The sequence below is a fragment of the Podarcis raffonei genome, chromosome 3, assembly GCF_027172205.1.
Source record: "Podarcis raffonei isolate rPodRaf1 chromosome 3, rPodRaf1.pri, whole genome shotgun sequence".
Classification (NCBI taxonomy): Eukaryota; Metazoa; Chordata; class Lepidosauria; order Squamata; family Lacertidae; genus Podarcis; species Podarcis raffonei.
The window spans coordinates 109,193,118-109,218,074 of record NC_070604.1 but is presented as its reverse complement, the minus strand read 5'-3'; the positions used below and the strand labels follow the sequence as shown (position 1 = coordinate 109,218,074).

The window sequence follows — 24,957 nt, the reverse complement described above, 5'->3', positions numbered from 1 at the left end:
CCCTGCCAGTATTTCAAAGACTTCTCTCTTCCAGGTTTTTCTGCGACTGTGGTGCTGGAACACTCTCCAATCCATGTACATTAGCCGGAGAACCGACCCATGATACAGATACACTATATGACTCTGCTCCTCCTATAGAATCTAATACGCTGCAGCACAACTGAATTACTTTTGAGAAAGAAAGGAAGAAAAAAGTCCTGCCATTCTATCGTAACTGTTAATTTTGTTTTTGAGGAAGTTATACTTGCCCATTTCTGCAGAGGGAGACTTAAAAAAGGATGTGTAAAAGTGGTGACACTATGGAGCTCAACCTACCAAAAAGAAAGTGGCAATATGTTGACTCAGGATAACAGAACTGGGCGTTTCAGCATTACTGTGTAAACAAAGACTAAGGGACAGATGTGAAGAAAATAAGCTGCATCTTTGTACAGATACCAACTTCCAAAAGGCTGGTGTTTCTACAAGTAGCATTGAAACACAGTCCCATTTGCAGTAGTACTATTCTGTAGACTAGCAGCAGTCTTTGTTGCTGCCTTTATGGACATGGGTACCAATTGCTTTTTGTAATATGGTAAAAATGTGAGCTAGCACTTCTGCATTTATTTTGATTTTTTTAAAAAACATTTATTCAGATTGAGATGATTTTAATGCTTTAATCTCATGTAGTTTTTAATTTCAAGCAAATCTTATTGTACTTGAATGTGTCCTGTTTTGTTAGCACATCTAGACTTGCTGTAACTGTACTCATGTCCCAGTATGTACGTTCTTTCTATGAAAGAGAACACTAATCTTAAATTATATCCAGCAATTTTTCTGGTATCCTTTGCAGTTAGAATATCCCTCCTTTTCCCCTTCCCCGCCCCCCCCCATGGTCTTCACATCACTTTGAGAAACAATGTTTTAATGAGGCTTCCTGGGAGATAATGCACTATTAAAACAAAGTATGCAGGCAACAGTTTGCAGTTAAGAGGTTTTACTATGTTTTAAAGTACACTGTTGTAAGAACATCTCCTCAAAACAATCCTGTATTTACTCTGTTCACAGTTTTATTGAACAGTCTTGGACATTAACTCTTATGAACTGCTGAAAATTGCAATTTCCTCCTCTAATGAAGATGAGACAAAAGTATATAGACAGCCCTATACAGTTTCATAGCTTTTTTTCCATTTATGTGTATTGGTGACAGTGGGTAATCAACAGCCTGAAAGTGTATGCATGTACCATAACATCTAGACTTAATATATTGTGGAGTATTCAATAACCATTATGTAGAGGGGTAGCTAAGAATTAAAAGGGTTTAATTTCCTAGGAAATACAATGGAAAATGGTCATTTTTAAAAAATAAAGTTTATTAGATCACTGTTGTTTGCATAATGCCTTCAAAAACTGCTGTAGAAACTTAATACAGGTTGTCTCACACAGGAAGCACGGCTAGCTTGTCAAGCTCATCTCTGGCTAGTGGAGCTCCTTCAGCTATCTGGCACTGTTTCCTGGGAAAACACACAATCAACATATGCATGTTTAAAACTAGGGGAAAGAATAGAAGGAAATAATACCAAGCTTAATATATTCAGACACTGCTGGCTCTTCCAGCTAGGCTCAATACAGTATATAACAGTAATGTGCAATCACATCAGCTCCACAGCAAGCTAGTTTAAACCATCTCCTGCAGCAAGCCACTGGTTTAAGGACACTAACATCACCCCGCCCTGCAAGGAAAGCACATGGTGAAAAATCTTACCTGAACAATCGTAGTGAGAGGGTAGTTGCCTCAAACTCTTTTGCCTTTTCTTGAGCTTTCTGAATAACTTCTTCGGGAATGTTAGCAAGCCTTGCTGCATTAAAGCCATAGCTTTTAGGGCAAGCACCTTTGATGAATTTGTAGAGAAATGTAATTGTTTCTTGGCTAGGATCGTCAGTCTCATTTTCCACCATACATGCCTGAAAAGAAAAAACAGCACACAGGAAAGTGGATCAATGGCCCTTGGTTCAAATCCTACCAGCTCATCTAGGCCTTTAATGGTCTACTTTGTTTACCAGCAAGTTTCCACTGACCACTCTTCAAGGTAATGGAACAGTGGGGTTCATTTCATTTAGCAGAATGGCTGTGTTGAAGAAAGGGAGTTCCAGCCCGTAAGCCCTCTGCAGGCAAGACCACTTTTGAAGGGAAAGGAAGTGTTACATACCATGTGTCCCAACCGCACAGAAGGGGTGTGAGAATAATCCTCTACTAAAGAATGGTAATGTGTTGAAAACATGGTGCGGCATTTGATGTTCTCTGAAAGTTCTTTGACAACTGCACTAGCAATAGCAGTTCCATCAAAAGTAGCTGTACCTCGACCTGGAAAGTAAAGAAAGCTGAGTTTAAAGCTCCAAGGCATTGCCAGAGCAGCTGAAATACATTTTGAACCTTTCACTAGGCTGGATCTTTCCTCTTCTTTCCCAAAAAACTCCAAACAATTAAGAAACAACCAACAGCATACTGAGAATTTGAACCACTTTTAAAGCAGGATGACTAAGTAGCTCAGCCATCCTGTCTTCACCATCACATGCAGGTGAGACCCTAAACAAGACCCCTTTTATAAAAAGAACAGAACTTCCAAAACTTGAATAATCAGGACCTCTACCATAATGGGAGGTTTCTTGTGTGATCATTCCATTGTATGTATATAAACTGCAGCCTTGGCTCAACGAAGATGTGAATTGGGCGAAGTTATTCGGGAAATTCAAACGAGCTTGCTGTGAGATACTTTGTTTAGCAAGCAATGATTTAGCCTAATAAAAATATTTATTCCAAAATCTGTATCAGGACAGTGTCCTTATTAGGCCAACCAGATTGTTACAAAAGAAAGCTTTTGAGTTCTCCAAAACTTTTGATCATGTTAAAAAAAAAATGAAAGGGCCAGGAAAATTTGTAAAAGTCTATTAAAACTCTCACCAGCTGCAGTCACAGATGGCTTAAGATGGTGTATGAGAGGAAGTGGCAACATTCAAATAATACCCTTTCTAGTGCACATGAGTGGCATGGGTAAAAACAACCAGGCAAGTTTCTTCAAAAACAATAAAAACACTATGACAGCCAGAGCATCTTAAGCAAACTAGAAGGCCTTGACTAAAATGGTCTTTGCCTCCTACTAAAAAAGATCGATTCCAAATGAAGGGTGGCACAACACACACTGTTCCCAGCCATCCACACATCAAATGATTTTATCGGGCAGACTGGTTTGAGTAATAGTTGACCGCTCTCTCTCGCATGATGCTAAATGGGATTGTCAAGATGCTGGGGTGGAAGCAGGATGTCTGTATTTGTGCACTTTAGCTTGCTTAAGCAAAGTCACTGTGACCGACCCAGGCACATTCAGCCGTCTTGGAAACCAGAACGAGAATCTTGGGTCCAATTAAAAACAAGATTTGTGTGGGCAAGAACTTCCCATATGGTGTTGCCAGCATCCAGTGCCTTGTTTAAATTGGGCTCTCGGCTGTTTCATATGCCCTGTTAGCACACCTAGCATCTATAGCCCAGGAGGGCTGTGCTGGCACGATAGCTGCAGGCATAGTTGCTGAGAGCTTGCTTTAAATGGCACTGGTACATACAAGGTCACGCAACCAAGCTCTTGCTCTGAAACACAGTGTTTAAGTCGGGAATTTGTGCAGTGCCACAGGCTGAGTACAGGCAGCTGTAGCCTGCCAATCGGGCTGTTAACTTGACATACCTGTAAGTGGGCAAAAAAAGTCTTTTAAAAAAGAGGCAGATATTGCAAAAGTTATTACATACCTAGTTCATCCATAAGAACGAGAGAGTGCTCTGTTGCATGTCGGAGTATGCTGGAAGTCTCACTCAGCTCAACAAAGAATGTACTTTCCCCTGGTGGAGGAAAAAAGCAGCCTGGTCACTGCAGGTTTCTGAATCACGCAAGGAGCCTCCACGGAAGCGGAGCAGGAGTGATGATGATGAGAGCAGAGGCAGGAAGCACTGCATGCATTTTGGCAGCAGCTAAACGTGCGGCATCACAGTCTGTCAATTTGTATATTCTTGCATTTATACCCCACCTTTCGTCATGAAACCAAGGTGTCATGCATGTGATTCCCAGGAAGGATCCGTTTCAGATACTGAACTGACCAGGTCTGCTTAACTTCCAGTGAGGTGGTGGACTCATGCCTTCAGACCAGGCCCAAGATGACTCGGGGAGCTTTCAAATAGGGTGAAAACTTGAACCTGGGCTTCCCATATCTAAACTAAGCTTTCAAGCCATTGCACCACGGATCGATATTATGGCTGTTACCCTTGCAGCACCACCTTGTGCAATGCCTACTCAGCAGCAAGCCCTGCTGAATTTAGTCTGGGTTTACTCCTAAATAACTGCACAGGATTGCAGCCTTAAAAACCTAACGAGAGGAAGTCTGTGAAGTGGCCTACTTGAGCTCCGCCCAGTTCATTCACTCAGCAATATGAAAATGATGTCTTTGCCTCAGTGGAAGCCGCTTTTGGTAGTTGAGCCCTTCAAATGTTCCTTCGTCTGTAAGGAGCAGTTTCTTTCCCACCCGAGTTAAGGAACCTTTGGCATGTTCCTCACTGATGCCCTTGCTGCCGTAACCCAGAGCTAGCGTTTCGGGTAGGAACCAAGCGGTTCTTTCTCAGGCCAGCATCAGGACCTGCTGGCACAAACCCCCTGTCCTTCTTCTCTGCTGTTTTCCCTCAGGGCACGTGGGTCTTAAGGAGCTACAGGGGAGGGAGGGGTCAGAGCTGCCAGGTCTCTTAGGCTACTGATGGGTCCCTTCAAGAACTGGTGGTCATGGGCTCCTTGGTCTGGGCTTCCTCACGTCTTCCTTCCCTCAGGGTACATCTGTCTTAAGTAAGTATGGATAGGCAGGAGGAGAGTCTAGAGGCCAGACCATTCCCACGCTTCCCATAAATATTTCTAGTGCTTGTCACTGTATAAACATTTTCATATACAGTGGTATCTCAGGTTAAGAACTTAATTCATTCTGGAGGTCTGTTCTTAACCTGAAACTGTTCTTAACCTGAGGTATCACCTTAGCTAATGGGGCCTCCCGCTGCTGCTGTGCCGCCGCCACGCAATTTCTGTTCTCATCCTGAAGCAAAGTTCTTAACCCGAGGTACAATTTCTGAGTTAGTGGAGTCTGTAACCTGAAGCGTCTGTAACCCGAGGTACCACTGTACACGTATTTTGAGGTGGGCACACCCTTCTCCTTCCCTTTACAAAAAGTTCTGTGTCGCCTGTTTTGCTTTAGCAATTTTTTCTCGGAAACCCCAAAACTGACAGAACTCACCTGACATAATTCTATCTGAAGCCCCTAGTCTGGTGAATATTCTGTCGACAGGAGTAAGCCTGCAAGACTCGGCAGGTACAAAGCATCCCAGCTGGGCCATGATCACCACGAGGCCAGTCTGCAAAGCAATAAAACCAATAGGCATTAGAGAATTCGCTTCACCTGCTTGTCCTGCTGCTAAGGAAGAGATGCTTCAGTGTGGTGTAGTGGTTAAGAGCGGTGGACTCGTAATCTGGGGAACCGGGTTCACGTCTCCGCTCCTCCACATGCAGCTGCTGGGTGACCTTGGGCCAGTCACACTTCTTTGAAGTCTCTCAGCCCCACTCACCTCACAGAGTGCTTGTTGTGGGGGAGGAAGGGAAAGGAGAATGTTAGCCGCTTTGAGACTCCTTAAAGGGAGTGAAAGGCAGGATGTCAAATCCAAACTACTCTTCTTCTTCTTCTTCTTCTTCTTCTTCTTCTTCTTCATTACCTCCTCCAATGCTATTTCCACCCAAATGAAGTTGTCTGTATTTGGACTGCCCAGTACAAATCAACACCTTCAAACCCCCATCTATTCCCACAAATAAGAGTTGGCAGTAGAGCATGCCACACCAACCCGATGTTTAATGCTGAATTATTCCATCTTATTTTAGAGTTTCTATTCAGCTCGATAGAGCCCTAATGGATATCAGTCAGCAGGGATTTAAACATACTTAAGCACCCCAATGCTGCTCTGGAAATGGAAATCAGTTGAACAGATAATGGAATTCTGGAAAAACTAAATTTTGGAAATACAATTGTACCTTGGATCCCAAGCGCCTTGGTACTCAGACGTTTTGGCTCCCAAACACCGCAATCCCGGAAGTGAGTGTTCCGGTTTGCAAACGTTCTTTGGAACCCAAACGTTTGATGGAGCTTCTGCAGCCTCCAGTCGGAAGCCAAGCTTTGGCTTCCGAACGATTTGGAAGTTGAACCGACTCCCGGAAAGGATTCCGTTCAACTTCCGAGGTACCACTGTATGTAAAACTGGTTCCCCTGGTTTTAGAGTGGAAAGACAGGAAGCAATTGTGCTGTTTTGCCATCTTGGTTACAAACGCTTCCTACTTGTGCTCTCACAATGCTCCGTTATGATCCGATCCTCATTCTGTAAGAGCAAACATTTAGGCAAGGAGTAGCCTTCCAGCCAACAGCTCTTGTGATTGGGCAATCTAGGGTATTAAAAACACTGAACGTATGGAAAGTGCACATCCCCAACAGAATCCTGCTGTTCTACATACTATCCAATTCCACATCAAACAGGTGATGAAAGAAAACTGAACCAAGTACAATTGCCTAATTATTTCAGTAGTAGGATCTAGGTAAGGAGGAATGTTACTAACATTGGGTTTAGCCTCGTTTTAAATGAATGCTACTTTGCTAAAGGCATTTGGACAATCTGTCCTGTGCATGTTATTTTCCTACAGGAATTCATATGTATTTATACAGTACACGCCAGTGTATTTATACAGTACATGTCTGAGTCCCAAAGTCCTGCTAGCCCAACTTCCTACCTGACCCAACTTTCATCCCCTCTCCAATCTTCTCACACAATCCAGATTGCAATGGGAACTCTATTATATATATATATATATATATATATATATATATATATATATATATATATATATGTGTGTGTGTGTGTGTGTGTGTGTGTGTGTGTGTATGTGTGTACACCGCCCTATACCTAGCCTGCATGTTGCAAATGAAAGAATAGAACATGCACCCCGATTGGGGGAAGAAACCCCTTAACCAATCCCAATGGGGTAGTTAGCCTGTAAAAATAAGAAAAAAGAGGGGAATTACACAGATAAACCATGCTTCTAAGTGTCTTGTTCTATGATCACCTGTCTCAGGAGTGTGGACTTTCCTCCCATGTTTGGACCAGTCACTAGAACACAGCAAGTCCTGCTCTCCGGATTTGCCTTTTCATCCTGTACACCTATGAGGATATCGTTAGGGATGAAGTCATCGTCCGATGAGGTTTTTGTAATGCAGGGGTGGCGGGAATGCTTCAGCTCCAAAAAGGGCAGCGTGTTGCTATCCGGAAGCACAATTACAGGTCGGCACAACGGTCCATCACATCCCTGGCTATAGTGTGCAAAGCACATTAGGACATCTATGGGGGGGGGAGAGAAAATCCCAGTCAGTTTTCCCGTTTCCTGTATTCCGTCTTCAGAGCACTGGGCTATATCACAGGTGCCTAAAATACAGTGGTACCTCTGGTTATGTACTTAATTAGTTCCAGAGGTCCGTTCTTAACCTGAAACTGTTAACCTGAAGCACCACTTTAGCTAATGGAGCCTCCCGCTGCTGCCGCTGCGCAATTTCTGTTCTCATCCTGAAGCAAAGTTCTTGACCCGAGGTACTATTTCTGGGTTAGCCGAGTCTGTAACCCGAAGCGTATGTAACCCGAGGTACCACTGTATCAGTTACTTCCAAGTACTTCAGTCACAAAGCTTTCACCATCTTCGCCACCAAACAAGAAGCTTTTACTGCACTACGTACTGCTAACATCCAACACAGAAATTTCAATTAACGCACAATTATTAGGAAAGTATAAATAATATGGAAGTCTGAAATTTGTTTAATTTTAAAATAATTGAGGGATAGAGTTTCCATTAATTAGATTAGACTGAAACTATACAAAAAAGAACAGAAGGTGATGGCAATCTTAAACAGAAAGCCTGGGAATACCCTATTTTTCCATGTTTAAGACAAGGTTTTTTCCCAGGATTTTGGCAGTCCCTCCTGCTGTTGTCCCTTTCCTCCCCCTGCAGGCTGCACGCTGGTGACTGGCTTGCGTCCTGAAGCCCCCACCAGCACGACCACTGGAGAGCACCCTTTCCTTTCTCCGCCCCCTCCTCCTCAAACCCCAACCGTTCTTGGCTTGGCTTCTACCACCACCCATCTATTTTAGGGTTTTGTTTTCTTAATATTGGGTTCAAAAAAATTAGGGGTCATCTTGTACAAGGAAAAATATGGTACTTTCACAGTTTTGAAGATATCTCTTTGCTGAGCTCTCAGCTTCTCTAGAACTCAGGCTGACTCCTTACCTACAGATTTAGATTGCGAGTACTCTTGCTTAAAGTAGGCTTGCTCTGAAAAACTATACCACATCATCTTTTGTGGGACACAGCCCACCTCATAAGATACGATAGAGGACGCCAGTGTGGCACCCACAGGTACCAGCGTACCCAACTAGCACCTCCTCCTATGGCACTCACTGAAGCTCTCAGTATATATTCCCCCCCAAATGCACAAGAGGCTGTTTGCTTTTCCTGCTCAGTTCCTGTCTACCCTGGCTCAGTCTCTCCTTTATTGAAAATGCCTCCTTAGACATGCACACATTTCATTGGATGCCAGGACAGGACACACACCCTTCTCAACAGTCTGAAGAGATATGAGGTGCATAGAGTTTCTCCCCGAGCAAGTGCAGCGACGGCTGTTGCAACTGTAATAATAATCACACAGGTTACAAGATTATGCATCGTTATGCTCATCACTGCACGGAGCTATCAACTGCCTTTGCTAAGAGTCACTCCTTGCGCAAGAAGCAGGAAAACAATCCTTTTCTGTATACTAACATTTAGCCCCCACCCCCTATTAATATTCCTAATATACACAGTGGCACTCCACACTGGTTTCTTTGCAAGGGATTAGATGGCAATATTCCGTACTACGGAACCCCAGCTCTTTCAAGCTGCCCACACGCTAACGAATTAATAGTACATTTTCAACTTGAATATACTATGGTAGAAGTCTTTGTACCTAGAACCGCAATGCATTCCACTGCCGTGTGCCAGTCTTCGCTGCTTTTATCAAAGTTGTAAAATAACCTCTTCATACAGTCTTTCTGTGCCGTATCCCTCCGTTCTTCAGCGTTGATGATCTCGTTCAGCATTTTCTCCAGGTCTTTAGTCCAGTAGCGCTTAAAGCCCTTTCTGGTAGATTTCAACACATAATCGTCAGGCAGGCTCGCAGGCACCGAACCCTCCGCAATCTCCATCTGGTAGCGGTTTTTGCCTGCTCCCCAATACATCACAGCTTTAATGCCAAGCCGTTTGCGCTGCTTTTCCAAATACTGACGAAGGCCTTCCTCAATGCTGCTTATATCCTCTAGCGCTTTATCATATTGAGTGTCAAACCCAGTTTTTGGGTTAACCACACCAGTCTTTCGTGCAACGTTATGATCGAAAGCTGCATCCCACCTTTCAAGTTCTGCTTTAATGTCTGGAAAGCGGCCTTCTGGATTCTTAGATTTGACCATTGCTATCTGCCTTAGTGTTTTGGATGTAAAACCATCAGCAATATCTTCCAAAATTGAGATAATCTCCATAATTATTTTAAAACCTTCCAGTGCGGACAAAAAGTCTACAATTTTTTTCTTGCTGTATCTGGCCTCCTCATATAAAATAGCCCTGTTGCCAGGGTGGTCCTGGTTCTTAAGGGATGACCCAATACTGTGAATTTTGCTTAAAAGCCTTTCAAGGTCTGGGAGTTTCCTTAAAAGGTCACGGATTTCTGACATTTTGGCAGCTTCAGCTAGGAGGTCTTCAACTGCATCCAAGCGGTTATTGATGGTGGAAGGATTACACAACGGTGCACAGAGCCACTGTTTCAGGAGTCTCCTTCCAAAGGGCGTACAACAAGTGTCAATATTTTCCAGCAATGTGCCTTCTTCTGACCCAGTGGTTGCATTCTGCAGAATTTCTAGGTTTGCCAGGGTGACCCCATCCAACACCATCCTCTGGCTTGTTTTAGCAAACAGGCTGCTTAAGTTTTGTTCTTTTGCAATATCAACATCCACAGGAATGTATTCTTCAAATTTCCCCATTGATAAGAGTTCCTCGTCAATAATGCATTTTTTAAGGTAGAAGACACAGCAGCCAAGAGCAGAGAGCGCAAGCTCAGCATTTTCCCCAGGGGTAAGTCCCAGTATGTCAGTTTCCGCAGTCATAGATTTGATTACTGGCGGCACGATGGGTTCACTGCTTGGATTTTCTTTGTCCTGGAAGTAGCCTTTTTCCATCAATGTTTCTAGTGTTTTGGATGCATCCCAGAACTGAGAGCCAGCAATCAAACCTTCTTGCACAGTAGAGGGAAGTAAGCCTTTGAATATCTTCTGTGTTTCTGCAGAGGGGTTCCCTCGCTCAAAAAGTATCTGCACAGGAATATGATGAGCCAAGAGAGTTCTAAACCTTGAGCAGTGGCGGTCATCCGAGAACTGACCCAGGTAGAACTTCCCCACTGTCGTGTCAACAAAGCATACTCCATAGGTACGCTGAAGGCCAGCAGAATCGTCAACTTTTTCTTTCACACAGAGGAGGTATTTGTTGTAGTTGTCCAAATCGTCACTATCTAGAATACCATAGGTCTGTGTCCCCTTGGAAATAACCCTGCATATTTCTCGGCGCACAACTCTGTCGTATTTTGTCGGGTGGGCCAAGGCTCTACAGCGTGCTTCCATCATCTCAGGAGTCTCAATCTGCTCAACACGAACCACTTTGTAACCTTTCTGGACTAATATAGTGCAGTATCTGTCAAATGCTATTTCTGGGAAACCAGAGTGAGCAAAAGTGCCTTTCATAAACGACAGGCCCATCTTGTTAACACCAATAACAGCATCCATGTGGAACAGCTCATAGAACTTCCCAACTTTATAGAAAAGCACGCTCTCAAAATTCTGGCTCTTCATCTCCCACCACTTCCGCATTAACGGAGTGCAGTTTCTAAGGTAGTCCTCTGGCACAAACAGAGTATTTGGATCATAATCTGGATCATTTTGCCGTCTCCTACGAGCATCTTTCCTTTTACCATCCTGGAGCCAGTCAATTTTATCATGTTCCCATGAAGTTGGACTGCCATCTGCTCCTGCTCCTGCTCCTGTTCCTCCTCCGTTAATGCTTGGCTGAAAATCAAAGCATTCAGGAGCTGCAAAAGATGATAACTTATACTTTATCTCAGCAGAAAGATTTGTTTCTCTGCTAGGCGTTACAGACACATTATTCTGGGGAGGTTTAGATGCCTTTTCCAGCACTGGTTTAGGGGAGACTTTAATGGGACGCTTTACTTTCTTTCCTGGGTCAGCCTCCGATTCAGAAGCATCACTGTCACCAACTCCAACGCTATTTTCATCACTGCTAGCTTCATCAGGTTTAAACTCCATGTCTGAATACTCGCGTTCACTGTCGGAATCCATGATCTTTCTCTTTTTGGATTTCTCAGCATGTTGCTTTCTTGCAATTTGCCTTTTTCTACGTTTCACTTCCTCAGATGTGCCAAAATCATCACCCTCATCGCTCACCTGCCAAAGACAAAAAAGAAGTAGTATAAAAAATCGGATGCTTTAAAGACAGGCTAATGCTACAACTTTGACAAGGCAAGCTTTCTGATGGGGGACCCAACAATTTGGCTGCTGTCTTCTTCTCGTTGTTGTTTTAAATTAAGCAGCAGGTGAGGCTGTTGGGCAGATATGAGATTTCAACTTCTCCATCATGAACAGTGAACAATGGGGATGTGATCTCCCTCTGCTCATTGGATTTGTGATAGGTGAGTGAGAGGTTTCAACCTCTCCACTTGGACTAGCACAACAATGGGTATGCAATTAGGAGTTCTATGGCAGAGCAGTAGCTAGGTTCAATTGCATCAAATGCTGGAATGAGTTGTCTCCAATACTTCCGTTTTGTTCAAGCCTACACACAGTTCTTCAGCAGTCAGGTATCAGTTCTAAAGATCCTGAAAGAGGAGGACAACCAAGAGGTTTCTTTTTCAATTGTGAAGGAAAGCCCCTATAGGCAACTCCCAATTTATGTTCTGCTCTGAGGCGACCTGAAAGTCATCCATTTCAGCAAATTAAACTTGCACTTACATAGCCTTGAATTAAGTGACAAGCATAAAGGATGGGGTGTGTTCTCTTCCAAGCTTTCCTTACAGAGTACCATGCTCTACCCCGGGAAAGTTGGCTCATAAACACAGAAGAAAGTGCTGCTGTGAATAGCAGTGCGTAGGTCTGAACTTATTCTGTGGTTTATTACTGTAGATCATAGCATTAGTAAGAAGAGTGACATAACTTAAAATATAACACGAGAATCCCCACATTGAGCCTTGCTTAACCAGCCTTATCAAAATAATGCCCTGAAAGGCATTCAGACAACATCCTGAACTCCTCACACTTTGCATAAAGGTTAGCACATGCAAATTTCCCAAGTACACTGACACCTGGATGGAGACAATCACTATAATGTTATTATAACTTAAAGACAGCGAACACACCAAGATAGCCAGTTCAGTCACAGCCCACTAGGATGAGTCTTTCAAACTCTTAATCTGCAACATGGAGAAACCGAGAAATGGGTAGGAACTCTCGAGGAAAGGCAACTGAAACAATAGGAATTGTCCACCTGCAAAGTCCCCTCCTTTCTCCACAAAGAAAACGGTATAAAGGAACCCCAAAATGTGTAGGCAGCGACTCTCCTAGCTCCAAGGATCTTCATTCTGCACTCACAAGGAATGAACAGACACATGCCTAAGGACAGGTATTCTCCCCACCTCCTCCATTTCATAACTTACTATTAGTGCAAGTCTTGCTAGCATAATGGTCACGCTCACCTCTGCAGGCTTTTGAGAATAGGCAGGGATTCTTACACTCTTTAGATCAAGGTGTGTGTGTATGGTAGGATTTCTTCCTGCCTGAATTGTAATTTTACTGTCTGAAACAGCATTTATGTATTCTGTCATTTTCATTTCATACGATAAACCAAGCTTTGTTTTTTTAATGTGTTCCTCAAGAATCTGAATGTAAAGCTATTTGCCTCTGAAAATTACTGGGCCGCTCATCTGGCAATTAAGAGATTGTTATGCTGTGAACCACCCTGAGATCTATGAGTATAGGGCAGATTACTGCTACTACTACTAACAGTAGTAGTAGTAGTAGTAGTAGTAGTAGTAGTAGTAGTAGTAGTAATGATTGCCAGCCCAGAACAAAAAGTATTGGGTGTCAGGAGTTTTATTTAGGCAGGAACAGAGGCAAACACATATTCAAAAATGGACATGTTATAATTCTACCAAAAGATCCCAAACCTCTAGTTAGTGTGTGTACATGTGAGTGTGGACATGCATACTTGTTACAGTTCCAAAACAATAAAGAGAAAGGCAGTTATCTACATATACAGAACTGTCCTACAAATCATGAGCATCCTCTTTTCCCGTTTTTCTAATTGCTTCTGGAAAGAAGAATTATAAAGAGTGACCTCCATCTCCTCATCGTCTTCTTCCTCGCTTTCTGAAGGTTTGTCACACACTGCCAGCTCAAGTCGCTCACTCTTCTCTTTTTGCAAAGCAGCATCTGCCAATTCCATTGCTCTTCTAATTTCAGGTCTTGAACTGTAGAATATGCCTCCCCTACTGGTATCTCTACCAGAAGAACCTGTAATATAAAAAGGAATCAGATTTTGGCAAAAACACACTCATGGTCTCTCCTAGTTTTTGATTATCTAACATGCAGAAACCTTACAGTAACAATTCCAAATTAAAGATTCTGCATTTAATCCCTTATCTCTTCAGAACTGTTACTTAGAACTGCCACTACTCAGATTACTATGTATATTAAATTGCATGACTTTTTAAATCATTCCACATAAACTACTACTAATCTGCTAGGAGAATATTGGGGGGAGCAGGAAGGGAAAAGTTTGGTGTAACTCACAGCTGGAATCCCACCATGATTATTTTGATGCAAAATAGCATTTCAAATGTTGGTGCTGAATACAGAACCATCTTTGGCACTCTATAGTTCCCTCTGCAATGAATGCTGCTCACTCAATAAGGGTGGGGCTTTTGCTAAGAGTGGCATGGGGCTGCAAGTTGCCTACAATAACAGGACAGGTGCGTCCTAGGTGAAATAGTACAGCCTCAATCCTTTGTACTGCCAAGTTAAGTCAAATTGAAGAGCTGCATCCTACTCAAATGAAGGTGAAAGGGCATCTTAGCCAAACAGTGCTTCCAAGCCTCTCAGTATGTGGTCAATTTACAGAGTGATGCAGCATTGCTTGTAATATCTATGTGACCTGCATTTAATTTCACCCCCCCCTCATTTATATAGTATATTCTGTTATCACCCATTACATTCAGTTATCAACTCTTACCTGTATATGGTCGTATATATCTAATGCTAACCCAACCCCTTGATGGGTCGTCGTCAAAAAACTGTACATGGATGCGAGAGGATCTTCCTCTGCCTCTGAAAAGTGATCCTTCTGTTGGATGCTTGTACACAAGGCATGGCCACCAAGGGTAGCCTTCGAGTTTGGCCCAAACCAGATCACCGGGTGAAAATTCACAGTCACTGCAAGACAAAAAGAAGAGAGAAAAAAAAGAAAGCCTTTATAACAGATCTTTTACTGACAATCTATGAAGTCAAAAGACTATCTACACAATTCTCTTAGAATTTAGCTCATACTTTACCCAAGGATACTCAAGTTTTTATTTAATTTTTTAAAAGTAGAATCCCCACCTCCAAATGTAAAGCATTGTGTTTTTCGCTGACTGTCAAGGCCTGTTCCCCAAACCTGGGACAAAATCAAGAAACATAGCTTGGAATTATAAAAGAGGGTAAAGAATAACAAAACTACGAATCCTAACACTGTTAGGATAGGTATTACAAGATCCAGTTCGCAGCACAGCTGGTATGATCTTAAAAGATATGAAGATGGAATGGATGATAAAAGAATTATGTATGATACTGTACATCTGAAGTTTTGCCTGTGTTTCCCCCCCTGTAAAGCTTGCTGGCTCTGGATGTAAGCAGAAGCCCTCCTGATTGGGAGGAAGAGGATGAGGGAGTTTCCCCCAACACAATAGCTTTGCCTTAATAAACAGAGTCTTGAACCTAAATCAGTGTCGGAAGGCGAACTGTCTTCCGAAATGGATTATGTTCGAAAACTGAGGTTCCACTGTACTGCAAATGCAGAGCTACTCGTTCTGTTTCTTAAACAGCTCCTGTGGGTTCTGCACCCCAGTGTTAGCACAACTCCACAACCATCTCGCCCCACAAGGCGGCAGCAAGAACACTCCAGCTGCTGCCACATTTTCCTCCTCCTGTTCTCCTTCCTGCCTCTCCCATTTCTGTCAACACTGTGGCGGCAAGCTGTCTTCCAAACTGGTCTAAAGAAGGTGGACTCCCTCTACATGATTGGGTGGGGAAGCAAAGCCTCGCTTCTCTCCTGAGGGAGGCCTGCCTGGCACCTTCATTACAAATCTTTATGTGCCAGACAAAAGCGTCTCTTCAACCAGGCTGACTTAACATTCTTCAGCTTTTTAAATGTGGTTGGGGGAGGGGATGATTGGGGGGGGTTGTATGTATTTTGTATTCTCATTTTATATTTTCAGTTATGAACCACCCTGAGATCTTCGGATGAAAGGTGGTATACAAATTTAATAAATAATGCTAGTACTAAAACTAATACATGTGTGTGCTTTTCTACAGGGACGTTATCTGAAAAGACGAAATAATTCAGTTGTAAAGAGCCCTTTATATGATTGAGAACATCCAGGCTATCTGTGAGCTACAGGTTCCATTCAGGTGGTCTAAGGAAATGTAAGAGAAAAGCCTGTCATACCTACTATGAAAGGTATTTCTAGATCCCGTAAAAGCTGCTGCCAGATTGGGATTTAGGTTTGGTGCCACCTGGTGGTTAATAAGCAACATTGCAAGTTTGAAATATAAAAATAAAGAATTGAAACAAGAAGCTGCCATCTTAGCTCCTCCCCGCTCCTTCTTCAGTTTTTAAATATCAAGCCAAAAAGCGAGATTCAATACAAGTATCGCATGGGAGATGGCTTTCAATGGGAAAGGTTGCCGTTATACGTTATTCACGGAGACTCTCTGGTAGAAAAAATATGGAGTAACTATTGGAAAAATGGTAAGTATAACAGACTTTTTTCTTGGAGGGGTCTGAGGTAGTAAGTATTTGCGGATAGTGTCCAGCACCCACCTGTCGGATGCGGTCTGCTGCCAACTATGGGTGTATCACGGCAGCTTTCCTCCCACTGGAATAGCAACAATGCCGAGAGAGATGGGGTTTGTTCTGTTGAGTGCTGCAGGAATAAAAGGTAAAGGTACCCCTGCCCGTACGGGCCAGTCTTGACAGACTCTAGGGTTGTGCGCCCATCTCACTCTAGAGGCCGGGGGCCAGCGCTGTCCAGAGACACTTCCGGGTCACGTGGCCAGCGTGACAAGCTGCATCTGGCGAGCCAGCACAGCACACGGAAACGCTGTTTACCTTCCTGCTAGTAAGCGGTCCCTATTTATCTACTTGCACCCGGGGGTGCTTTCGAACTGCTAGGTTGGCAGGCGCTGGGACCGAGCAGCGGGAGCGCACCCCGCCGCGGGGATTCGAACCGCCGACCTTTCGATCGGCAAGCCCTAGGCGCTGAGGCTAGGACTGTTGATTTTCTTTCAACCCATAGCACTGCCTGTTCCAGGAGGCTGGGAGGACCAAAACTCCCTGCCTCTGAAGGACCTTCAGCTTCGATAAGTGTGGCGAAAGATTTGTCATCTCTTTTTTCTTGTCAATAGACTCATCTAGGATGTCCTTTAAAGCCTCTTCGCCAAAGAGCTTACCCCCTACAAAAGGTTCAGAGGCCAAATTGTTGCAAGACAGCACATCAGCTTCCCGGTGCGCTGGAAATCTTTGACAAGGACATGTGAGACTGGTTCAGGTCTTGAGGAGAAATGCCCATGCAAGGGCCACTTTTGCAAATGACTGGGCTGTGGCAGAGGCTCTGATCGCTAGCACTTAAGGCTGCGTCAAGGTCTTCAGAAGAAACAGAGTGCCTGGGTAAGGACTGAGAACCCCTGCATGAAGCTTGTGCTCTAGATTACCTCCTGGAGATGAAGGGAGAAGCAGGGGAAGCAGATACTGTTGATGAAGAACATTTGGCGATTGAGAGGTAGTTGAGGGCCAAATTACTTCCTCAGCCAGATCTACTAGTAGAGCTTCCTTTAGGAGGTGCAGTATATGGACGAAATTCAGGATTAATGCTGTATTCTGAAGCAGAGACTGCTTCTGCTGTTGAGTAATGAGGTCAAAACATTTCATTCATGCTAAGGTGAGCTGCATGAATATCTTGGCTCTGAGAGGTTTCAAAGGGATGCAGAAATTCCTCTTGAGCTCAGCCACCCGCTTCACCAGGGAGAGATTCCATTGTCCTCCTCTCTGCGCTTCCTTACTTAGCCAAAGCAGAGCCCCCTGCTGACCTTCCATTGAACCATCCTCCATAGTTAGAAGAATGCAAGAAGAAGGGAGTTCCACGCCCCCCCCCCCCAAATCTGGCTCTGAGATGTTCTGAATAGCAACCGGGCAAGAGAGTCTGGAAAGCTGGGAAGATCTACCATATCAGTTGAAAGTGACAAGTGCTGCCCCTGAGAGGACTGGAACTAAATCTTGAATAAAAGCAGAGTTTGCTGTAAAATTTTCTATTGTCTTTACAGACTGTGGTTTTGCTGCTGCAACTAGCTGCAGGCGGGTGTAGATTTCTTCTGTGCCTTTCTACTTAAGTGTAGACAATGCAGCTCTCTGAATTATAGCAGGTCGTTAATCACTAACAAAAAATGCAGGGCAACTCTCTAACACCCACCCACCCCGCAGACTGGTTTTGAAAGGCTTTAGCTGCACTGAGGAAGAAGTCGGAGGGGGAGGGGAAATCTGGAGGCTACTATGGCTGAAATCAGCAGAATCAAGGACAATGCAGTATCTAAAGAGGCTGTAGATAAGGAAGGCAGCCAACAACTGAAGAGACTTTGAAAAATGAGTGGAAAAACACCAGAGCCGGGATGGAGGAGAACTAATGATGAGGCTAAACACAGAGAGAAATTCAACTAGAGGTAGAAGAGACAAAGAAATAACCAATCTGAAAGGAGAACACCAAGAGTCTCAGGAAGAAACGATTGCTTTCTGCAAGGCAAAGTAAAAAACTGAAAGGAGGAGCAGGGAAGAGCTCAGAGGGTAGCTTCCTGTTTCAATTATTTTATTTTTTGCAAACTTGTGATGTTGCCTTTTGACCGCCAGGCAGCCCCAAACCTAAATCCCAATCTGGCCACAGCCTTTACGCAGTCTCCAGAATAGTTGAGACTACGTGTAATTGGATGCATTAAAAATAGGTTCAACTTGAAGTCAAAACTTTATGTTATTTATATTTATGTGGTGTAAATGTTTAAGTTCCATTGGTTGCAACTTTTATTGCCGTTATCTAATTTTTAATTTCTTTTTATTGCTGTATATTGTTTTTGTTTTTTGTTTTGTTGTTGTTCTGATGTATCAATAAAATCAATTTTTTAAAAAATAAAAAATAGTACTTGCTGAGTGAGAAAAAAGAAAAAGTTGCTGATGTGAGACTTGTAGAAGTCAGTTGGCCCATAACCTGTTAAGATTTGGGCTCACTATCTGTTGATATGACCCATTTCGGCCATTGTGGTCAGCAGAGTATGCACAGCTCCAGTAATCTTCCAGCAGAACATTCAGTTTTCCTGCTTTGCAGTAGTGAGCCTTTTCCAGAGTTCCCATTAAGAAAACTCCTTGCCCACTCAGTTCCGTTTAGAATAGAAAGTTGAATGTCTCATAGCACAAGACAAGCATTAACACATTAGCTATTTTAGCCCTTAATAGATGCTGCTACATCATGAACTAATCTACTGTTAATACGGTTAATACGCTAATATGGCCTTAGAAGTAAACCTTGTAAAAATACAAGTATACAGAAAGATCCACTAGCACCTCACCATGCTATCCTGAACCTGAGCTTCACCGCTAGTATCTTACACTGAGCAAATACCTCACTCTCCTTGATGTTAAAAATCATCAATAAATATTCTGTCGGCCAATACAGAGGGGGAGTATAGACCCTCATGCCTGCATGTGGCAACTGATTCCATAGGAATTTAAAGCGCCTTTAACCACATAAAAGGTAGTCTTTGTCACAGGTTAACGGGAAAAATGTCAGGCAGGGCCTGTTCTGCCCTCAGGAAAACTCAACAACTCTGGGTAGATCACTGTCAGTTTTTTTATACTGGGAGTAGATCGCAGTGTCTTGGGAGTTGGATGTGGCTGAAATAGACTAAGTCCTGCCCTAGGGCCTATGGTTTTCATAATACATTGCTGGTGCAGTTTACTAAATTTTCTGCTGGTGCGGCCTGTGATTTTCATAGCATAGTGCTAGTTTTGATTATCAGTGTCACTAGGAGATTGAAGCACCTTCCCTTTCATATTTCTAACTTTTTGGAAACAGTTTACACATTACACCAAATTGCAATGTGAAAATCATGCCGCCAAGATGACAAGCAGCAGTCATGACCCTTTGCTCAGGTACCCATTATGCAGGGCTGAGAGAAGGGTTTGGGGAACTTTTAGTTTCATTTCCTTTAAAGTCAGCTTACCCCCATCAAAGACCCTCCAAGCGTCCCTATTTTCCAGTGACAGTCCTGGATTTACAGAAGCCATCCCGGTTTCTGATTTGATCCCAGAATGTCTTGCTTTTCCTTAGGATAGCCCTATTTTCATCAGAGAAATGTTGGAGGGTATGGAGTTATGTGACCCCCGGAGCCAAGCCAACCTTTAGAAGACATCTGAAGGCAGCTCTGTATAGGGAACTTTTTTAAGGTTTAATATTTTAATATGTTTTTAATATATGTTGGAAGCTGCCCAGAGTGGCTGGGGCAACCCAGTCAGATGTATGGTGTATAAATAATGGTATTATTGTTACTTTTATTAAATAGGACATCCCTATTTTCACTGGAGAAATGTTGCAGGGTATGCCATCACCTGGACCAAGGGCTCATGGGTTTTTTCCCCTCGTGCCCACCTTGAAGGCTTCCCACAGGCAGCTGATCAGGCACTGTAAGAACAGGATACTGGATTAGATTGGCCATCACCCTGATTCACTAGGTTTCTCTTATGTTCTTAGACAGAATTTACATTTGAGCAAACATACAGCAGTCACGAAATTAAAAGACGCCTGCTTCTTGTGAGAAAAGCAATGACAAACCTAGACAGCATCTGAAAAAGCAGAGACATCACCTTGCCAACAAAGGTCGGTATAGTTAAAGCTATGGTTTTCCCAGTAGTGATGTATGGAAGTGAGAGCTGGACCATAAAGAAGGCTGATCGCCGAAGAATTGATGCTTTTGAATTATGGTGCTGGAGGAGACTCTTGAGAGTCCCATGGACTGCAAGAAGATCAAACCTCTCCATTCTGAAGGAAATCAGCCCTGAGTGCTCACTAGAAGGACAGATCATGAAGCTGAGGCTCCAGTACTTTGGCCACCTCATGAGAAGGGAAGACTCCCTGGAAACGACCCTGATGTTGGGAAAAATTGAGGGCACAAGGAGAAGGGGATGACAGAGGATCAGATGGTTGGACAGAGTTCTCGAAGCTACCAGCATGGGTCTGACCAAACTGTGGGAGGCAGTGGGAGACAGGAGTGCCTGGCGTGCTCTGGTCCATGGGGTCACGAAGAGTCGGACACGACTAAACAACAACAAAACATACATAAATTGCAGTTCTGCATGCTTATCTATGCAGCTGGGCCTGAAAAAACAAACTGCACTGAATTCAAGGGCACTTGCCCTCAAGCAAGCATGCATTCATTCATCCATTCAGACAATGATCCTGCACCTAGATCCTATGCACATTCACTCCATTTTACTTCCATTTCACAAAACACACACACCCTACCGCCACCAAGCAATTTAAGTGATGTCTTCACGTTACGTGGAAAGCAGAAAGTCATGTCTGCAAGTGAGGCCTTTTCCTGAGACACAACCAGCTACACTTTCATATTTTAACACTCACTAGCGTATGCAAGAACTACCTTCACGAAAAATCAGTGAAGGACTGATGGGAAGTTTTGCTTCTGCACATGACTCTGGCAAATCGCTCTAAGCTGAAGCGTTCCTTCCTCACCCACCCTAGAATGTTTAGTTCACATTGAGTTCATGAAACATCGTACCCTGACCTGTTCTTGATGCATCGTTGGCCACATCTACGGAGTGCGGTGGTTGTGCTCTTTTGGGTTTTGTTGTGTCAATCATTAGTGGTGGTTTAATGGGGAGGTTTTCATACCTGTCCAATTCTGTGCTCCCTTTCCCAACCTTTAATCTATTGATGATTAATGTTTATATGCAACCCTTGCATTGTATTTGTGTTAACCAATCAGCAACAAGCACATATGTGGCAATGCTGTAATATTCAATAAAAGGGACTCCCCGAGACATGCTCGGGAGATGCCTCCCATATGACACTTGCCATTCGTCTGCCGTTTATTTCAACCCAGCAAAGGACTGCAATGTGGTATAAGTGGACAGTTTTCTTGTACATTCTATCTCAATCACAACCCGTTGCAGCAAGTGGTAAATCTAGCCAACCAGGAATCTTTAAACTCCTCTTGTATAGCCCAAACTTAATGTATGCTTAAGTATAGATATTTTTCAGCACTCCTTCACATTAACTTGGGAATGGTGCAGCAACAAAACTCCCTAGTCCATTTGTAAAGCGAAGCAGGATCCAGTGTGCATAGGGGATCACATGTTGAGGTTCCTTCATTGCAGGGGGTTGGACTAGATCAGGCGTCCTCAACCTGTGGCCCTCCAGATGTTTTGGCCTACAACTCCCAGGGTCCCTAGCTAACAGGACCAGTGGTCAGGGATGATGGGAAATGTAGTCCAAAACATCTGGAGGGCCGAAGGTTGGGGATGCCTGGACTAGATAATCCTCAGGGGTCCCTGCCAGCTCTACTATCTTATTCAACAGCTGCCCTCCACGGTTCCTTCCGTTCTGGATTCAGTGATTTACGATTCCGTGAAACCGTTGCACAGGGCAGATTCCCAACCCCGCATTCCTTGAAGTGTGCCAAAGCACTGGGCTATACCGTGTGCTGCTATACGAAAAGGGGAAGGAAACACAATTGGGGGGGGGGGAGAGAGAGAACACAAAAGGCCACCAACCCACTTATACCAAGCTGCAAATCGGGGAGCTTTAAGCAGTTTCGGGGAGCTTTCTCTTCCATCTGGAGGGCCACCGATTCGGAAAGATCTGAGAGGCGGAGGAGGAGGATGCCAGATGCCATCAGCTACCGTTCCAGCATCACGGCGCAGCCTGCCGCTTCTGCTCGGAAGAGCGGGGCGCCTCCCGCCACGCGGAGATGCCCCACGAGCCCGCGCGGCCTCCTGAAGAGGGGCCTCCCCGCGAACCTGCCCTTTTCCCGCGCTGCCTCTCCCCGCCTCACCTGAGGCCCGTCCCTCCACCTCACCTGCGCGCCTCGCCAACCCACCCTCCGCTATCGCGCGCGCCACCCTTTTCTCTCTCTCTCTTTCTCCCTCAGGGTCTACCCGGCCTGAGAAGCCGCCGCTTTCGGGCCTAGTATGCGAGAGAGAGAGAGAGGCCCGCCGCCGCCGCCTCATGGAAACGGCGCCTGCGCGCTCCACGCTCTTGGCCCGCCAACCGCCGCCGCCTTTTCGTTTCCTCAGCGCGGGGGCTTACCAGTCCGTGGGGGGCGCCCTGGTCCTCCCTCGGATGCCCGACCCTCTCGGCGACAGCATGCGCCCGCCCTCGGGCTCGCCATCGCTGTGGGGGCTGCAGCCGCCGTCGCCGTCGCGCTTGGCCTCCGACATGGGGAAGAAGCTGAGGAGGGAGCTTTGGCGGGACATGGCGGCGGCGCCGCCGGAGGAGGAGGAGCAAGAGAGGAGCGCGGCGACGCGAAAGGGACGCCCCTTTTCTCTCGGCTCTCGCTCGCTCGTCCCTCCGGCCGGCGAAGCAGCGCGCCAAACGCCCGTCCCCGCCCAGCGAGGGTCCTGCGGCCTATGAGCGCCGAGCCCGCCCGCCTCCTGCTGCCTGAGGTAGGGAAGGCGGTGAATAAAATGGCCTCTGGAACCAGGCCATTGGAACGCTCGCCCCGTGGTGGCGCCTGGTTGCTATGTCTTTATCTGGGACCAGGGTGTATGTATATAAAATATACATTAAAATACAAGATAAAAACACGAAACCCCAACAGTAACAAAGCAATGACACCCCCTCCTCCCACGAACACGTTTTAAAGGATGTCAAATCAGCCCAAGGCGCCTAAAACACTGAAAATCGATCCTCCTGATGTGCTCAGCTCGCACATGTTGCTATTTGTTTCAACTCGGAAGCGATTTACGGCCTGATTAAACTCAGGCCTTTAATTGTTGGGGTTTTGTCAACCTTAACAAAGATGTCTGCGTTGGGAGGAAAGGTCTTTTTTAAAAAACAACATTGCTTTGTGACCTAAGAAAATTTCAATTTCCAGATCTCCGTTCATGGGTTTTTTGGAGGGTGGGATGGGTGTACAATTTATTATGTCCTCTTTATTCTGCAGGGGTTGAAGGGAGAGGGGAACGGTTAATCATTAATATTATCTACACATAGTAAATTCCGGCACTCTGCTAGGATGGCTACACAAGCTCAAACTCAAAAATGCAGTTATTTGCAAAGCCTAAATCAGACAGGTCAGGAGACCGTTTCCTGTCTAACCAGCTATCTGAAACTGCTGATGCTAGCTACAGGTCAGAAGGTCGTTTCCTGCCTAGCCAAAAACTGCTGTCAACTAAAAACCACTAGCAAGATGTTTCCTGCTTTGCTTCTGCTTTAGGTAATGCAAGATAAGAAGAGATACGAAGGAAATGCTTAGCTAGCAAAAGAAAGACACGTGTACAAGAAGGTGGGAGGGGGTGCTTACTGAGCAGAGAAAATGCTTAACCAGCAGAGGAAGTGCTTAGCTAGCAGCCTTAGCCAGCAAATATTGGGGGGGAGGTATGGGAGGAGGGTGAATGCTTTCAGGTATAAAAATGCTTGCTGAACATGGTAACAACACAGTCAGATTTCAGAAACTATATTCTGCTGACTGTCTCTGTGCACAGATTTGCAATAAATCTCTTTTCTCTGACCAAGAAGTCTCTGGAATTGTTTTTCCCCTCTGGCCACGGGGTTGGCGGACCGCTGGACCTCCGGGTACTGCTAATCTAAGGCTTCAGGGTGAAATTAGGCTTTATTTCACCCGAGCCAGTTTGGCACTTAAAACACACATATTTGCGTACACACACAGGCTGCAAGCTTCAATGGTGCAAAAAACCCACAAACTGGCTAGCCCCCCCCCCATAGCTACAGCTCTGGATTTTGTACCATGTTCTGAAACCAGGACATCTCAAAAGGCAAAATGAATGAAAATGGTGTTCATCTGGATTCTGTGTCACATGCCAGTGAAAAATAATAATAGTTCAGTCATACTGTAGCCTTATGAGGCTTTGCCCTCGGGTGGGAAAAATATTGCGCCCGGGAAAGGGAGATGGGAGTCAACAGACACTCAAGGAATAGTTTCGGAGAGAAAGCTTTATTTCTACCATCCATGAACTGGTAGAAGGAGCAAGTGTGATAACTCACAAAACAAGCACGGGTTCACAGTCATTTGCACAGAGCATATATGTTGTGTATTGAGTCAAAGGATTTTATATCTGTATTATTATTGTCTGTATTTGCATTAGGGTAAAGTAACTGCCTTTTGGTTCCAGAGGGTACAGCTACTATTGGTTCATTTAAGCTGCTGTATTTGGATCCTCTGTCTTATTGGTTTCCTCC

At 44.5% G+C, this 24,957-nt stretch overlaps 2 protein-coding genes across 4 annotated transcripts in view; one reads left to right on the top strand and one right to left on the bottom strand.

Moving 5' to 3' along the window:
- FBXO11 (F-box protein 11) overlaps positions 1 to 1,361 on the top strand; it is a 31,104-nt gene extending 29,743 nt beyond the window's left edge. For both annotated transcript variants that reach the window (XM_053383563.1, XM_053383562.1), the window contains exon 22: positions 35 to 1,361. In XM_053383563.1, coding sequence (XP_053239538.1) covers positions 35 to 164 — 130 coding nt within the window. In that variant the 3' untranslated portion in view covers positions 165 to 1,361. The remainder of the gene's footprint in view (positions 1 to 34) is intronic.
- MSH6 (mutS homolog 6) lies at positions 1,329 to 23,110 on the bottom strand. 2 transcript variants are annotated; one of them, XM_053383558.1, is made up of 10 exons: positions 22,846 to 23,110; positions 14,457 to 14,656; positions 13,563 to 13,738; positions 9,082 to 11,617; positions 7,158 to 7,429; positions 5,293 to 5,410; positions 3,776 to 3,865; positions 2,187 to 2,341; positions 1,742 to 1,941; positions 1,329 to 1,490 (listed from the first exon to the last, which is right to left on the bottom strand). In XM_053383558.1, the coding sequence occupies exons 1-10, from the start codon at positions 23,010 to 23,012 to the stop codon at positions 1,415 to 1,417; spliced, it is 3,990 nt and encodes a 1,329-aa protein (XP_053239533.1). In that variant the 5' UTR covers positions 23,013 to 23,110; the 3' UTR covers positions 1,329 to 1,414. The 2 variants fall into 2 exon arrangements, with proteins under 2 accessions (XP_053239533.1, XP_053239534.1); XM_053383559.1 differs by lacking the exons at positions 13,563 to 13,738; positions 14,457 to 14,656; positions 22,846 to 23,110 and adding an exon at positions 8,691 to 8,764 and having other exon boundaries at positions 9,082 to 9,202.
- Positions 23,111 to 24,957: the final 1,847 nt, after the last annotated feature.